Source organism: Lolium perenne, chromosome 5 (genome assembly GCF_019359855.2).
Source record: "Lolium perenne isolate Kyuss_39 chromosome 5, Kyuss_2.0, whole genome shotgun sequence".
NCBI lineage: Eukaryota > Viridiplantae > Streptophyta > Magnoliopsida > Poales > Poaceae > Lolium > Lolium perenne.
The window spans coordinates 159866381-159882990 of record NC_067248.2 but is presented as its reverse complement, the minus strand read 5'-3'; the positions used below and the strand labels follow the sequence as shown (position 1 = coordinate 159882990).

General features: G+C 41.4%; 1 protein-coding gene across 1 annotated transcript; it reads right to left on the bottom strand.

The window, feature by feature from the left end:
• Positions 1-10357: 10357 nt before the first annotated feature.
• Positions 10358-12488, bottom strand: LOC127300375 (fasciclin-like arabinogalactan protein 2). The gene is made up of 2 exons (XM_051330484.2): positions 11964-12488; positions 10358-11408 (listed from the first exon to the last, which is right to left on the bottom strand). The coding sequence occupies exons 1-2, from the start codon at positions 12321-12323 to the stop codon at positions 10557-10559; spliced, it is 1212 nt and encodes a 403-aa protein (XP_051186444.1). The 5' UTR covers positions 12324-12488; the 3' UTR covers positions 10358-10556.
• Between the last annotated feature and the right edge of the window lie 4122 nt (positions 12489-16610).

The following is a 16610-nucleotide window of genomic DNA, read 5'->3' as shown; positions in this document are numbered from 1 at the left end:
GCAGTGGAACAGTAAATAAACGGAGATTCGATGTTTGGAAACAAGGCCTAGAGATCATACTTTCACTAGTGGACACTCTCAACATTGCAATCATAAAGGAATATAAATAAGCACTTCACTATGCTATTCTGAATTACTCTCTGGCAAGATAACGAACACTAATTCATCATGTAGGTAAACCTTAAAGATGTATTCCCAAGTACTAATAAACACCCAACGCTGTCACTGTGAGCATTCATAGGAGGTACTAACACACCACAATTTCATAGAGACATCCAACTCAAATCATAATTCAGTGAACAAGTATTCTGTGAAATATAGCCTAAGAGACCCACACGGTGTACACACTGTCACCTTTACACACGTGGGACAAGGAGTCTCCGAAGATCACATAAGTAAAATCCACTTGAATAGCATAATGACATCTAGATTACAAAGCTCATCATATGGATCTCAATCATGTAAGGCAGCTCATGAGATCATTGTATTGAAGTACATGGGAGAGAGATTAACCACATAGCTACCGGTACAGCCCTTAGCCTCGAGGGAGAACTACTCCCTCCTCATCATGGGAGACAACAGTGACGATGAAGATGGCGGTGGTGTCGATGGAGATGCCTTCCGGGGGCAATTCCCCGCCCTGGCGGCGTGCCGGAACAGAGACTTCTGTCCCCCGAATTGGAGTTTCGCGATGGCGGCGGCTCTGGAAGGTTTTCTGGTGTTTCGTCAATTCGTGTCGATGTTTTAGGTCAGGGAGGCTTAAATAGGCGAAGAGGCGGAGTCGGAGGGGCCACGGGGCCTCCTCACACTAGGGGGGCGCGCCCCCCTTGTGCCGCGCCGCCACCATGTGTGGGGCCCCCAGGGCTCCCCTCTGGTCCCTCTCTGACTCTCCGGAAGCTTCCGGGAAAAATAAGATGTTGGGCGTTGATTTTGTCCGATTCCGAGAATATTTCCTTTGTAGGATTTCTGAAACCAAAAACAGCAGAAAACAGGATCTGGCACTTCGGCATCTCGTCAATAGGTTAGTTCCGGAAAATGCATCAAAACGATATAAAATGTGAACAAAACATGTAGGTAATGTCATAAAACAAGCATGGAACATCAGAAATTATAGATACGTTGGAGACGTATCAGCATCCCCAAGCTTAGTTCCTACTCGTTCTCGAGTAGGTAAACGATAAAAGAATAATTTCTGAAGTGACATGCTACTTACATAATCTTGATCATACTATTGTAAATCATATGAGATGAATGCAGTGATTCGAAGCAATGGTAAAGATAATGGTTAAACAACTGAATCATATAGCAAAGACTTTTTATGAATAGTACTTTCAAGACAAGCATCAATAAGTATTGCATAAGAGTTAACTCATAAAGCAATAGATTCTAAATAAAGGCATTGAAGCAACACAAAGGAAGATTAAGTTTCAGCGGTTGCTTTCAACTTCAACATGCATATCTCATGGATAATTGTCAAGATAAAGTAAAATAATAAGTGCAATAAGCAAGCATGTAAGAATCAATGCACAGTTGACACAAGTGTTTGCTTCTAAGATAGAAGGAAGTAGGTAAACTGACTCAACATAAAAGTAGAAGAATGGCCCTTCGAAGAGGGAAGCATGGATTGCTATATTTGTGCTAGAGCTTTTATTTTGAAAACATAGAAATTTTTTTGTCAACGGTAGTAATAAAGCATATGTGTTATGTATAAGATATCCTACAAGTTGCAAGCCTCGTGCATAGATTACCAATAGTGCCCGCACCTTGTCCTAATTAGCTTGGATTTACATGGATTATCATCGCATAACATATGTTTTAACCAAGTATCACAAAGGGGTACCTCTATGCTGCATGTACAAAGGTCTAAGGAGAAAGCTCGCATTGGATTTCTCGCTTTTGATTATTCTCAACTTAGACATCCATACCAGGACACATAGACAACAGATAATGGACTCCTCTTTAATGCATAAGCATTCAACAACAAATAATATTCTCATAAGAGATTGAGGATTGTTGTCCAAACTGAAACTTCCACCATGGAACATGGCTTTAGTTAGCGGCCCAATGTTCTTCTCTAACAATATGCATACTCAAACCATTCAACTCATGATAAATCACCCTTACTTCAGACAAGACGAACATGCATAGAAACTCACATGATATTCAACAAAGTGTTGATGGCGTCCCCAGGAACATGGTTATCGCTCAACAAGCAACTTAATAAGAAATAAGATACATAAGTACATATTCAATACCACAATAGTTTTAAAGCTATTTTTCCCATGAGCTATATATTGCAAAGACAAAGGATAGAATTTAAAGGTAGCACTCAAGCAATTTACTTTGGAATGGCAGAGAAATACCATGTAGTAGGTAGGTATGATGGACACAAGTGGCATAGTATTTGGCTCAAGGATTTGGATGCATGAGAAGTAATCCCTCTCAATACAAGGCTTAGGTTAGCAAGGTTATTTGAAGCAAACAAAAGTATGAACCAGTACAGCAAAACTCACATAAGAACATATTGCAAGCATTATAAGACTCTACACTGTCTTCCTTGTTGCTCAAACCCTTACTAGAAAATATCTAGACTTTAGAGAGACCAATCATGCAAACCAAATTTTAACCAGCTCTATGTAGTTCTTCATTAATAGGTGCAAACTACATGATGCAAGAGCTTAAACATGATCTATATGAGCACAACAATTGCCAAGTATCAAATTATTCAAGACACTATACCAATTACCACATGTAGCATTTTCTGTTTCCAACCATATAACAATTAACGAAGCAGTTTCAACCTTCGCCATGAAAATTAAAAGCTAAGAACACATGTGTTCATATGAACCAGCGGAGCGTGTCTCTCCCACACAAGCATGAATTTATTCAGAGAATGAAAATAACAAAAACGAAAATAAAAACACACAGACGCTCCAAGTAAAGTACATAAGATGTGACGGAATAAAAATAAAGTTTCAATAGAAGAAACCTGATAAATTGTTGATGAAGAAGGGGATGCCTTGGGCATCCCCAAGCTTAGACGCTTGAGTCTTCTTGAAATATGCAGGGATGAACCACTGGGGCATCCCCAAGCTTAGACTTTTCACTCTTCTTAATCATATATCATCCTCCTCTCTTGACCCTTGAAAACTTCCTCCACACCAAACTCAAAACAAACTCATTAGAGGGTTAGTGCATAATCAAAAATTCACATGTTCAGAGGTGAAACAATCATTCTTAACACTTTTGCACATTGCCCAAAGCTACTGGAATTTAATGGAACAAAGAAATCCATCCAACACAGCAAAAGAGGCAATACGAAATAAAAGGCAGAATCTGTCAAAACAGAACAGTCCGTAAAGACAAATTTTTTAGAGGCACCAGACTTGCTCAGATGAAAATGCTCAAATTGAATGAAAGTTGCGTACATATCTTAGGATCACTCACGTAAATTAGCAGAATTTTCTGAATTACCTACAGAGAATACTGCCCAAATTCGTGACAGCAAGAAATCTGTTTCTGCGCAGTAATCCAAATCTAGTATCAACCTTACTATCAAATACTTTACTTGGCACAACAATGCAATAAAATAAGATAAGGAGAGGTTTCTACAGTAGTAACAACTTCCAAGACACAACAAAACAGTAGCAAAATAAAAACATGGGTTATCTCCCAAGTAGTGCTTTCTTTATAGCCATTAAGATGAGCTCAGCAAATTTAATGATGCACTCCCAAGAAATAAGAGTTGAAGCAAAAGAGAGCATCAAGAAGCAAATTCAAAACACATTTAAGTCTAACCCACTTCCTATGCAAAGGAATCTTGTGCACAAATGAATTCATCAAGAACAAAGTGACAAGCATAGGAAGATAAAACACGAGTAACTTCAAGATTCTCAATATAAAGAGGGGAAACTTAATATTATTAAGATGCATATAACCATGTTTCCCTCTCTCATAATAACTTTCAGTAGCATCATTGATGAAATCCACAATATACCCATCATTTAAAACATTCTTATCATGGTTCATATGCATAGAAGTATCATTAATTTTGGCATAAGAAGAGTTCTTCTCATTAATAGTAATTGGAGCAAGATTATTATCAAGAATTTGAACATGGTAAACAAGTTGCATATTAAGGGAATTGTTTTTGGCAATCCAATCATAACTATGACAAGTTTCATAAGGATAGTTATAACCTATATCATAGCATTCTTTATAATAATCATCAAAGGTCGGAGGCATAGTGTCATCATAAGAAATAGAATAGTTATCTTTCACAGTAGGTTCATCTGTGACCATACCATCCTTGTTACTAGAAGGAGATGTATCAAACATATAATGATCAGTAGCAAAAGGATTTTCAAACACCTCATCCCCAAGCTTAGAGCTTTCTATATCATTATGGGAGGAAGCATGGATAGTACTGATACTATGGCAATTATTATCATCATCATTTTCAGAATTAGTTTCCCATAGATTTTTAATATCAAAAGTAGTGTGCTCTTCTAAATCATGATCACTAATGTATGTAAAGGGCATAGAAAGATCATTGTATTCAGATTCATTATCATAATAGTCATTAGGAGCAACATACTTACGGTTACCTATCGTTATCTCATTCACACGGGGATATGCCGTTACCTCTTTCTCTTTATCCCCCTTCTTCTTCTTCTTCTTCTTCTTCTTCTTCTTCGTTCCCTTATTTAGGAGGAAGAGGCTTGAAGGGAGGCTTCTCCACATAACCTGATTTATTTCCAGAAATAATAGAAGATACTTGGGAGGATTCCTCCTTTTCATTAATAAGTTCAAAACACACAGCGGTCCTATCATATTTTGGCAAAGTGTCATCTTCTAAAATATTTTGTATGTAAGTATTTGTATGGCAATTATTAATGCAATAAGAAAAACACCCATGCAGGACATCATCAATATCAAGATCACTCATATGTAACAAAGAGATTTTTCTTGATAACTCTTCACACCACAAAAATAAAGTAAGTTCATCATGCTGATTAGGAGTAATTTCATCATCACAATACAAATTTGCAGCACTCATGGGGTTCGAATTATCATTGGATGAGCATTGAAAATTAAAATGACCCGCTCTATGGCAAAGTTCACAAATAAAAGGATAGAGGGCACAAACTTTTTTACCAAGATCATCTAGAGCCCTAGACCACTTTCTAGTTTTTTCATTAATATGATGGATACAATATTCATTTTCGATTTGATTAATTCCACAAGGTCTATGTATTCCACAAAAATTAACATGCTTATAGGAAATAGCATTCTTAGGAGTTTGAGCATGTTTATTGCAATCATTAACAACAATTTCATCCTTCATACAAGCCTCTTTAAAAGGTTCATGATACTTATCAAAATTCTTCCTAGGCAATTCAAAATGAGAGGCAAAAGCTTTATAAAGATTTGCAGCAACTTGAGAGTCAAGACCATAGGTAGCACTCATATTTCGAAATTTACCAGTATCCATAAAAGTTTCAATGCATTCATAATCATAATTTATACCTGACTCTCTACCTTTGTCGTTCTCCCAATCCGATCAAGAAGATCCCACCTAGCTTCAACCTCCTTGCTTGTGAAAGATCCCTCCAAACAGGCATCTAGATAGTCCTTGTGATGTCTTGAAAGCCTTGCATAAAAATTACTAATAATAACATTACAGGGGAGCTCGTGAATGGGACATTTGAGCATTAGTGACTTCAATCTCCCCCATGTTTGGGAAATACTCTCTTCATCACGAGGATAAAAGTTATAAATGTAATTCCTATCAATATGCACTTCATGAGGAGGATAAAATTTAGAATAAAAGAGAGATACAATTTCCTCCCAACCAAGAGAATGACTATTCTTCAGCAATTTATACCAATGCGCCGCTTTACCAGACAGCGAAATAGAGAATAGTTTCTTCCTCACTTCATCCATAGAGATACCTGCACACTTGAATAACCCGCATAATTCATGCAAAAATAGTAAATGATCTCCAGGATGAACAGTTCTATCTCCTTCATAGCGGTTATCCATAACACGTTCAATAATTTTCATGGGTATCTTGAAAGCAGTACTTGCAGTAGGTGGATTTAAAATATCACAAGCATCATTTAAGTTATCGCATATGGGAGATAAAGTATTATCAGAGCAAATTTTTTCCCCTAAAGATGGGAAGCTAAAAAGATCATAAAAACTAGCTTCCCCAAGCTTAGACTTCTCCATAGCATTAGCAGTGATTGCGTTCATACTAATAACATTGCTACTAGAATGCAAATAAGGTTCCATAGGTTTTTTAATTTTCGCATCACGCAATTCATGTCTTAACTTAGGAAATAAATTAAAAAGCTCACAATTGTTTTCCATTATGCCTTACTAGTGTAAAACAAGAAACAAAAAGATGCAATTGCAGGATCTAAAGGAAATAGCTTCGAGCACTCACACACCGGCAACAGTGCTAGGAAATAGCTTAGTAGTCGGAGGATGTGAATACCTTTTACCTTACCTCCCCGGCAACGGCGCCAGAAAATAGCTTGATGTCTACGCACGCTTCTAATCCTATAGACAGTGTTGGGCCTCCAAGAGCAGAGGTTTGTAGAACAACAGCAAGTTTCCCTTAAGTGAATCACCCAAGGTTTATCGAACTCAGGGAGGAAGAGGTCAAAGATATCCCTCTCAAGCAACCCTGCAATCACGATACAAGAAGTCTCTTGTGTCCCCAACACACCTAATACACTTGTCAGATGTATAGGTGCACTAGTTCGGCGAAGAGATAGTGAAATACAAGTAATATGGATGTATATGAGTGGTAATAGCAATCCGAAATAAATATGGCAGCGAGTAAACATGCAGTGGAACAGTAAATAACGGAGATTCGATGTTTGGAAACAAGGCCTAGAGATCATACTTTCACTAGTGGACACTCTCAACATTGCAATCATAAAGGAATATAAATAAGCACTTCACTATGCTATTCTGAATTACTCTCTGGCAAGATATCATGTAGGTAAACCTTAAAGATGTATTCCCAAGTACTAATAAACACCCCACGCTGTCACTGTGAGCATTCATAGGAGGTACTAACACACCACAATTTCATAGAGACATCCAACTTAAATCATAATTCAGTGAACAAGTATTCTATGAAATATAGCCTAAGAGACCCACACGGTGCACACACTGTCACCTTTACACGCGTGGGACAAGGAGTCTCCGAAGATCACATAAGTAAAATCCACTTGAATAGCATAATGACATCTAGATTACAAAGCTCATCATATGGATCTCAATCATGTAAGGCAGCTCATGAGATCATTGTATTGAAGTACATGGGAGAGAGATTAACCACATAGCTACCGGTACAGCCCTTAGCCTCGAGGGAGAACTACTCCCTCCTCATCATGGGAGACAGCAGCGACGATGAAGATGGCGGTGGTGTCGATGGAGATGCCTTCCGGGGGCAATTCCCCATCCCGGCGGTGTGCCGGAACAGAGACTTCTGTCCCCCGAATTGGAGTTTCGCGATGGCGGCGGCTCTGGAAGGTTTTCTGGTGTTTCGTCAATCTGTGTCGATGTTTTAGGTCAGGGAGGCTTAAATAGGCGAAGAGGCGGAGTCGGAGGGGCCACGGGGCCTCCTCACACTAGGGGGCGCGCCCCCCCTTGGGCCGCGCCGCCACCATGTGTGGGGCCCCCAGGGCTCCCCTCTGGTCCCTCTCTGACTCTCTGGAAGCTTCCGGGAAAAATAAGATGTTGGGCGTTGATTTCGTCCGATTCCGAGAATATTTCCTTTGTAGGATTTCTGAAACCAAAAACAGCAGAAAACAGGAACTGGCACTTCGGCATCTCGTCAATAGGTTAGTTCCGGAAAATGCATCAAAACGATATAAAATGTGAACAAAACATGTAGGTAATGTCATAAAACAAGCATGGAACATCAGAAATTATAGATACGTTGGAGACGTATCAGAGGTGGAGTGGGAGGTAGAGGTGGAGGCGCGGCAGCCTGGCCGCGGCCGGCGCTACTCATGGTGGCTTCGGTGGAGGCTGAGCGACAGCGGCGCTATGGTGGAGGTTGTGCGGCGGCTAGGGTTTAGTGGGGAGGAGATGAGATGCTCGCCCCTGTTTATATAGGTCGGATGCAGGGCGACGGCCATGACACGCGTGGCATCGCCATTACTTCGTGCGCAGAGATAGATGACGGCCGCGCGCCACGCGAGGCATCGCGCTTTACGCGGCCGCAGACTGCCGAAGCGACGCCTCGGCGCCAGTAATGGCGCAGCTGAGAAAACGCATCGACGATGGGTCACTACTAGGCGGGCCAGACGAAACGTCCGCCAGACGCCAGCGGACACTTTGCGAGTCCGCGCAAAGTCCGCAGAGACGCATCCGAGGCGCATATTTGGGCCAGGTTTGTATCGCCGTGGACGGCCCGATCACTTTGCGTCGCCTCGTTGGAGGTGGTACCAGACGCAAATGGTCGCTCAGCGTCCGTTTGAATTGCCCCGTTGGAGATGCTCTAAAACCTCGCTTGTTAAGCTTGATCTTACTTTCAGATTTCACTTCAGTCCATGGCTCGCGAGCGATAGGACAAAACAACATCGCATGATCCACACTTTCTTCCGAATAACAATGGATACAAAGCGGTGATGCAGGGATATGTCGGCGTTGCAACTGTTGGCCAGACGGAAGACAATTATGAGCAAATCTTCATAAAGTAATTGAAATGACACACATGCCGCCTAGAGGGGGGTGAATAGTCGGTTTAAAACTTTTACGAATATGGCTTAACAAATACGGAATAAAACTAGCGTTTAATTTGTCAAGCACTAAACCTATATAACTAAGATTTACCAATGTGCACCAACAAGTTAAGCTAAGCAAGACAAGCAACTATGTGATAGCAAGATATATAACTTCAAGCACGAAGGCTATCACAAAGTAAAGTGCGTAAGTAAATAGCTCGGGTATAGGAATAACCAAAGTGACGCGGAGACAACGATGTATCCCGAAGTTGTATTTTTCCATTTTGTTGTGTTTTTCCTGTTTTCCCTAATTTCCTTCGCTTTATAGCACTTCTCTGTATGCTCAACGCAGAAAATTCCCAAGTTGCTTTGCATATCAACATGTAGAAAATGGTGAATAATCTAAGAGGGTCATCTCATACTTTAGTATCTAAGTAATGCATTCTAACTCCAGTTTCTTATCTTTTTTGCTTATGTTTAGGCACTCTCTTTATTCTGCTTCATCAGCCAACCTTTCATCCAACTTCAGCCTGGTGGTTTCTGCACACAAAACCTCTGATATATCAGAAAATAAAAGATGAGCAAAGATGGTTATCTTTCTTCCTCAGAAACAAGATCAGAGTACCTACAAGATTCTGATAATTTACTGAGAGAGCGCTTCTCCTCTACATGTGCAAAGTTCGTTTAAATGTCGGCTACGCTAGGGATTTTCGCTTGGAGGACCGAGTCGTTGGAGTAGGACGTGAGCTGTTTTGCCTTGGTGGATAAAGTCAGATAAAGTCGAACAAGTGTTTTGGATCTTACACGGATGCATGTTCTGATTTTGGGGCTTCTTTTTGTTTCTGGGTTTTTTTCTGTACTGGGCTTAAAAGTCAGTGCGTGCTGAAGAAATGAAAAACACCGGATCCAACATGAGCTGTATAAAATGTGTCTGTTTCGCTCAACTAAAACAGACAGTCTAGAACTCTAGATTAACTGAGTCTTTTTCATCAAGGTTCTTTCAGTAGTACAAATGTCATTATTTGGTTGGTCAAAAAAAGTGTCAATTGAAAAACAGCCATATGTTGTCTAGTCACTCCCTAAATTTATGACATGTACCAAAGTATAAATAACCTAATCCTTCCTCTGTTTTTATTTAGTTCATGTTCTAGCCTTTTTAAAAGTTCAACTTACCAAGTTTGACCAAAAGTATAAGAAAAGATCAATAACCATAATACCAAATGCATATAGTATGAAAATATAGCTCATAGCGATTTTAATACTATATAATTTACAATGTGAATGTTTTTTTTATTGAAAGCTACAATGTGAATGTTGATATTGTGAGTTTCCGTGTTGGAAGCGATAATTTGTCCGCACCGGTTACGTGTTTATATATTAAACTCACTAGGCTATATTTGGTAACACACGATTACAGAGATTGACACAATTAAGGGGATTTGACTAGATATCAGAATATGTTTTATACTCCTAGTATATTCCGTTACATGTATGAAAATATATAATCCTAACAGATATTTTTCTTAAATAATTAATCAAAAAAAATTAAAAATAATTTTGACTAAATCCAGAATCTCGCAAACTAATTGCAAATCAGACAAAGCATATGAAAATATGTTGACTTCTTATTAACAACGATATTAATTACATCAAAGTAACAAGCAAGACTTAAAAAAATAGTCACTTCACTAAGTATATCCAGCCGCCTACTTTCCCGTAGAAAAAACCCGATAAAAATTTACCAGAAAAGTATACAATTTATCAAATTTGAACACAAGATAATTCTGCAGCCGGCCGGCTTCGCTCTTAGGCCAATAACGCCAATGCAGCCCCCACCGTCGCTGCCACGGTCGCCCAACGGCCGAACACCGCTGGCGCCGCAGCACCCTTATCAGCCGTGGAATCATCGGAATCGTCAGACGACGACTCGTCATCGGCATCTCCCGTCTTGCCCTTCTTCTTTGACGGCTCTGGCGCGGGCGTCGGCGCCTGGACGACCTTGAACAGCTCCTTGGGCTGCAGGAACTTGGACACGGCGTAGACGGCGAGCGGCTCGCTGTCGCCGACGGTGGCGGTGATGGTGGAGGTGACGACCTTGGTGGCCAGCGTCACATCCTCGTCGTCGTTCTTCACGTCGAAGCTGTAGTCCTTCTTGACGTAGCTGGTGGTTGCGAGGGTGGAGACCATGCCGTTGTTGGACTTGAGCAGCTGCACCGAGAAGTAGTCCGGCACGGCGTGGTAGAGCAGGATGGCTGTCTTGGCCTTGGCCGTGAGGTTCTTGTACTTGGGCGCGAAGGCGGCCACGGCGGCGTCGACGGGGCAGAAGAGCGTGAGCCCGTTGTCCTTGGTCTCGTTGAGCGCCTGGAACACGTCGGCGTTGCCGGCGACGAGCTCCGCGAAGGACTTGCAGTACTTCTTGGAGAGGAGCTCCACGAGGTCGACGGGCGCCGGCGGCGGGACGGGCGCCTCGGCCTCGGAGGAGGAGAGCACGGAGCTAATCTGGAGCACGGCGATGTCGTAGGGGAGCTCCTTGATGGACTTGACGTAGCGGGACGGCGTCGTGGTGTCGTCGGCGTCCTGGGAGACGAAGTCTATCTTGCCGCCCTTGTGGGAAGTGATGTTCACGTAGCCCGACATGCCCCCCGCCGCTCCGGTGGCCTGATCGAGTCATGATTTGGAAATCATAGCGTCAGTAAAATGTAGCATATACATTGCACTTTTATTATCTAAATCTAATTTTAATCAGTATACATTTTGGCAAAATTATCGATCATGGCATATAACCATCGCCCTCTGTTAAAGGTGTTTTGTTGATTGTATACTAATTGTATGGAGTATGGAGTACGGAGTATGGAGTATGGACCCAATAGTCAATTGATGATCATGGATGTAGGAATGGAAGATAGGAAATGTGCATGTTTGTAAAGATGACAGCAACCGGGATGCATGGAGTTTCCAAGCCTACCATACCAAAACATCTCTGACGACAGTACCACGGCCTGCTTTAGTGACTTGGCAACAAACGACCTGATCATTATGCATGCATCGTGCAATTTTGTGTCCGAATTAATCAACAACTTGTCTTGAAAATGAGACACTCAATTACTACTCTCCTGATGAATGCACCATAAGCTAGCGATCATAGTTTGATTATGTGTGGAATGTCAAGAAAACTGCACAGTAAGCAACTAAATAGGAGCAGCGTGTGTATACCTGGAACATGGACGCGGAGGCGGTGGCTCCGTTTGAGAGCCCGCGGAGCTTCTTGGCGCCGTAGTAGTCGACGAGGACGTGCAGGGAGAGGATGTGGCGGACCGTGGGCAGCGAGTACTGGTCCAGCCCCGCCATGGCCGCGTTGTCCACGGCCAGCACGGTGATGGTCTGCCGCCGGTTGATGTCGTACGCCAGCCGCGTCTTGCTCAGCATCGCGTTGAACTTGGAGAACTCCGGGTGCGCCGCCAGGATCTTGGTGATGTTGAAGCTCTTCTCCGCCGCCACCGGGGAAGCCAGCAGCGCCAACGTCATTGCCGCGACGGCGACGGCCAGGAGGATGTAATGCTGGCTTCTCGCCATAGCCGATGATGTAACAGTGTCAGCGGACGTGCTAGAGATGGAAAGAGAGACAAAGGTAGCTCGAGAGATGGCAAGAGATCGAGGTGTGAGGGAGAGGGGTGTGTCAGCGTGTGTATATGTAGTGGCGAGAAAGGGAGAAGGTTGGCGACTTGGCGTGGTGGTCGCCGGCCGTGTGTACCATGTACGGCGTTGCGAGCCGGGAACGACGGAGTATTTTACGCACCACGGCACCAGCTAGCCAGCCACCAGTCCGGTGACCTGTCGTTGTCCTTGTCCCTCTTCTGTTCTTCTTTTTTTTTTTCTCAAGGACCTATTCACTTCTTACTTTGGTTTGTTTTGTTTTGTTTTTTTGAAGCCTCATCACCTTAACGACCATTTGTTTGTGGGGCTCTTGACGTTGCACCGGCAATCTTGAGGTTTGTTGGGGGTGGCAGATCGACAAATCAATTCCCTAGATCAGCCATTGGGCGTCAAGTTCTCTTAGCCGTTGGAAGAAAATGACAGCGGCCAATGTCGTTTGTGGTTCAAACCCTGTTTGATCTTCCCTTCCCCTACGGGCAACGGCCCTGCCGCTCCGAAGTCCAAATCCATGCAAGTCATTAGCTATGAAATTAGTGAGAAAAGGAATAGTTTACAGGGAAATTTGTATATAGAACTAAAATATGTTCAGAACTTCAGATACATCTATATTAGTGGCAACTAATATGGAGCAGAGGGAGAAAGGCTAAAAACCCATTTAAGCAGGCGGTATAGCTGGATGTTTGAGAACAAATGATTCAAACTGTGGAAGTGTGTAAACTTCCTTTATTTCAGGTTCAAAATTTGGGAGTTCAATGTCTGAGTAAAAGTTTTTCTATTTGAACTTTTTATTGTTGGTTGCTCAAATATTGTCAAAATTTAAGTTTGGATTTTGACAAAATTTGAGCAAGCAACAACAATTTTTTTTTTCTATTTGAACTTTTTATTGTTGGATGCCATGTACCGTACTTGGTAGCTCATCTGTTCGAAGGATATCCATATGATACACTTCTTTAAAAATACTCATACGGTTACCCGGTGAATGAAGACCGATGGTTTCACATAGTATAGTCAATATTTGCTTTGATAAGGTTTCTTAATTTCTTCTAGCGATCACAATTTCAACACACGCCTCTATATAACAGTAATTTGATTTGGTCAACTTCGGTTCTAGCTGGTTGCAGTATCAGAGTGTAAGATTGACCGTTCCGGATCATGGCTCGGCCTTCTGCGATTTTTTTAAAATAATACATTTTTTCAGCAATTTTACAAATAATACATGATTTCAAAATTTTACGAATATGTGGCTCGATCGGCTGACTAGTCGCCGATCGGCGGACTTGTGACCGACCAGCCGCATAGCGTTACACAAATGGGGATCTGGTCGCCACCTCGTCCATGATACTTCCCCGCCATTCTCTTGATACAAGCACATTTAATGAGACAACTTACTTCTCTGCCTTACCTCCGGAGTCTCCAGATCTTGCAGTTCCCCGATTGAGTCTTCACATTTTGTAGTTTCAGCTAGAATGGTTGCCCGGTTGAAGATAAATGGGGGCTGGTTGGCAGCCAGTGCGCCCGATCGGCCACCAGTCTGCCCATCGGCGACTAATCAGCTGACCGAGTCATATATTCGTAAAATTTTGAAATCGCATATTAATTGTAAAATTACTGAAAATAAATGTATTATTTAAAAAAATCGCCAACATTCTCTCTGAATACTTTATGGGGATCTTATTCCACCATGATAAGTACAAACCCTTTGATCTTTCTTTAGAATTAATTTTCAAATTCTGCCTTATGGATTTTAAAGTAATTGGGAGTTTCATATTTAGTTTTCTAGAGATAAATATATTAATACCTAATAGGATCATTAATTAAAGTTATGAATATTATTTTCACATGTTTTTCCAATAAAGGGAATATATTAATATCACGAAGGTATCAATTCCACCCAGCCTCTACACCAACCAAATGTCCAAAGATATCAAGGATACACACAACAAGAAAAAAAATATAAAGAGAGAAAGGAAAACAAAGACCCCATCGCGGTGATGAAACACTTTCAACAACAACACTCTAACACCACCAAAGACAACACCCGGCCTACAAAAAAGATTCTCCAAAAGCAACACATTCAAGAAGGAAACAAGGCACAAGCGTTGGCATCGCTCGATCGAAGATCTTGGGTTTTCACTCTAGAGAAAGTCCAAGTTTCTAAAATGATGAATTCAACAAGCCCACTATCAGGTAAAATCAATGAAGACCAGACCTTGGATTTTCACCCTGAAAACCGTGACTCGGTACTCAAGGAGCACCACCAAAAAATGCATTCACTTGTGATGCCACCCCCTCTTTCCAAGGCTGCTACTGCAAGACGCCAAACACCCGACAAACACGAAGAACATGTGCCGCATAGTCTTCATTGTAATCAACACACCTCTCTACCATTACATATAAGATCTCTAGTGGTGCCAAGTTACTTTCCTCTGTGAGCTTGTGAGGCTTGCAAGGTTATTTATCTTGCACACAAGATTGACACTTAGAGCATTTGGATGGGATGAATTTTGAAATTAAAATCATATTGGCAATCTGTGACATATAACCGATATTATTATGATAAAGTTTTGAATGCCAAAAATTAGTCGCAAAATTAATGCATACATGGTTACCAATATTACCATAGAAGTATTTGAGACATAGCCTTTTTTCCAACAAAACAACCATACTTAGACATTACTACTTTATTGTACCCCAAATACCAAATTTAACCCAATTTCAGAAGACATGATCCACTAGTAATATTATTTGTTATGGAAAGGACATGCTACATGTTCTTTACCTACACGATCTTTTCCAAAATAAATTTTAGATTTACAGTGCCAACACCAGGAACATAACATGAAGCGTCAGCAGACACATGAATTTTAGTACGTGCACCAACCCACCAATTAGTGGGCTCAAATGTTGAAAGAAAAGTAGGTATCCCGGAGGTTCCCTATTAAGTATTATTGGTGATCATGTGGACAAACTTTGGCTTTTGTCCATGATGACTCTTCTAGTCTTTACGGTGTTGGCAGTGGTGGGCCCAATGTTCAGTTTCACTGAACACTCAACAAGGATCCTTCTGTTTGTTTTTTTCCTTCTTCTCGAAATTAGTAATTGCGTAAATTTATTATTTCCCTTGAACTTGTGAGCAATTTTTTTCGTTATGTTGGCGACAAAATGTCCCTTGGTTCCCTTACCACGTGTATTTTTTTCCCTTGACTTCTCTTCAATACCTAGGATGCCTATGAAACTTTAGAAAAAGATTCCATGCCTCTCGTGTTTCAGACAAGTGAAAAAAATTATCCATGAAGGAGGAAGCTTAGCGACAATACATCTCACGATAAACTTGTCACACACTTAATAGATCTCAAGTTCCTAAGACATGCATTGTACCTCATGAGCTTGTTCTGCTACATATGAATTGTCAACCATCTTGTAGTCATTTGCCGCCAACATTGGTTGATGCAAACTTAGAGCCTAGGGCATCTCACGGTTCTTTGGCATCATGTATATGTAGATATGCATCAACTAGTTTGTCTCTAAGAATATTAAGGCGACACCCACAAAGAGTACGGTAGGCTCCGTGAACACTTTACCTTCTTCATGGGTAAGCGAACCTCTTTGTGCCAAGCGACCAAGTGTAAGACCATAACAATTACATGGATTTGAGTTGTCATCCCTAAAAATGAGCACCCTTAAATGGGTTTAGCTTCAGGGCAACATCAGAGCCAAATGGTGAAAATTGCCTAAGAAAGGTTTTTGATTGTTGGATTGAGATTTTTTGAATGAGATCAATTAACAAAATAAACAACACAAATGCACTAGTAAATCTTATCACATGCGAAAAAGTAGACATCCAAAAGATCTGCATATTGATTAAATACTAGTGCAAACACAGAGATAAGAAACACATATGCATTTGCTAGGAAGGACACCACCGCAACATTGTCAGCACTTGTATTGTTGTTACCTATGATGGTGAAGAGAACACAGTTTTTTGTCGGGTTTGGAGTCGAAGTATTCAATCATTCGATATAGAAGTAGTCGAGCGGAAGCGGGAAGTTCCGCCGAGACGTTCCCCAAGAATCTTATGGGTTCTAGGCAGCTCTCCCAGATGGACGTGCATGGGATCGCCGGGATGGGGAAGTATGCATGCATGCAACACAACAAAAAGAACTTGGCAATGGAAAGAGAGATTGAGCATTTTGTGAATATGTTCTG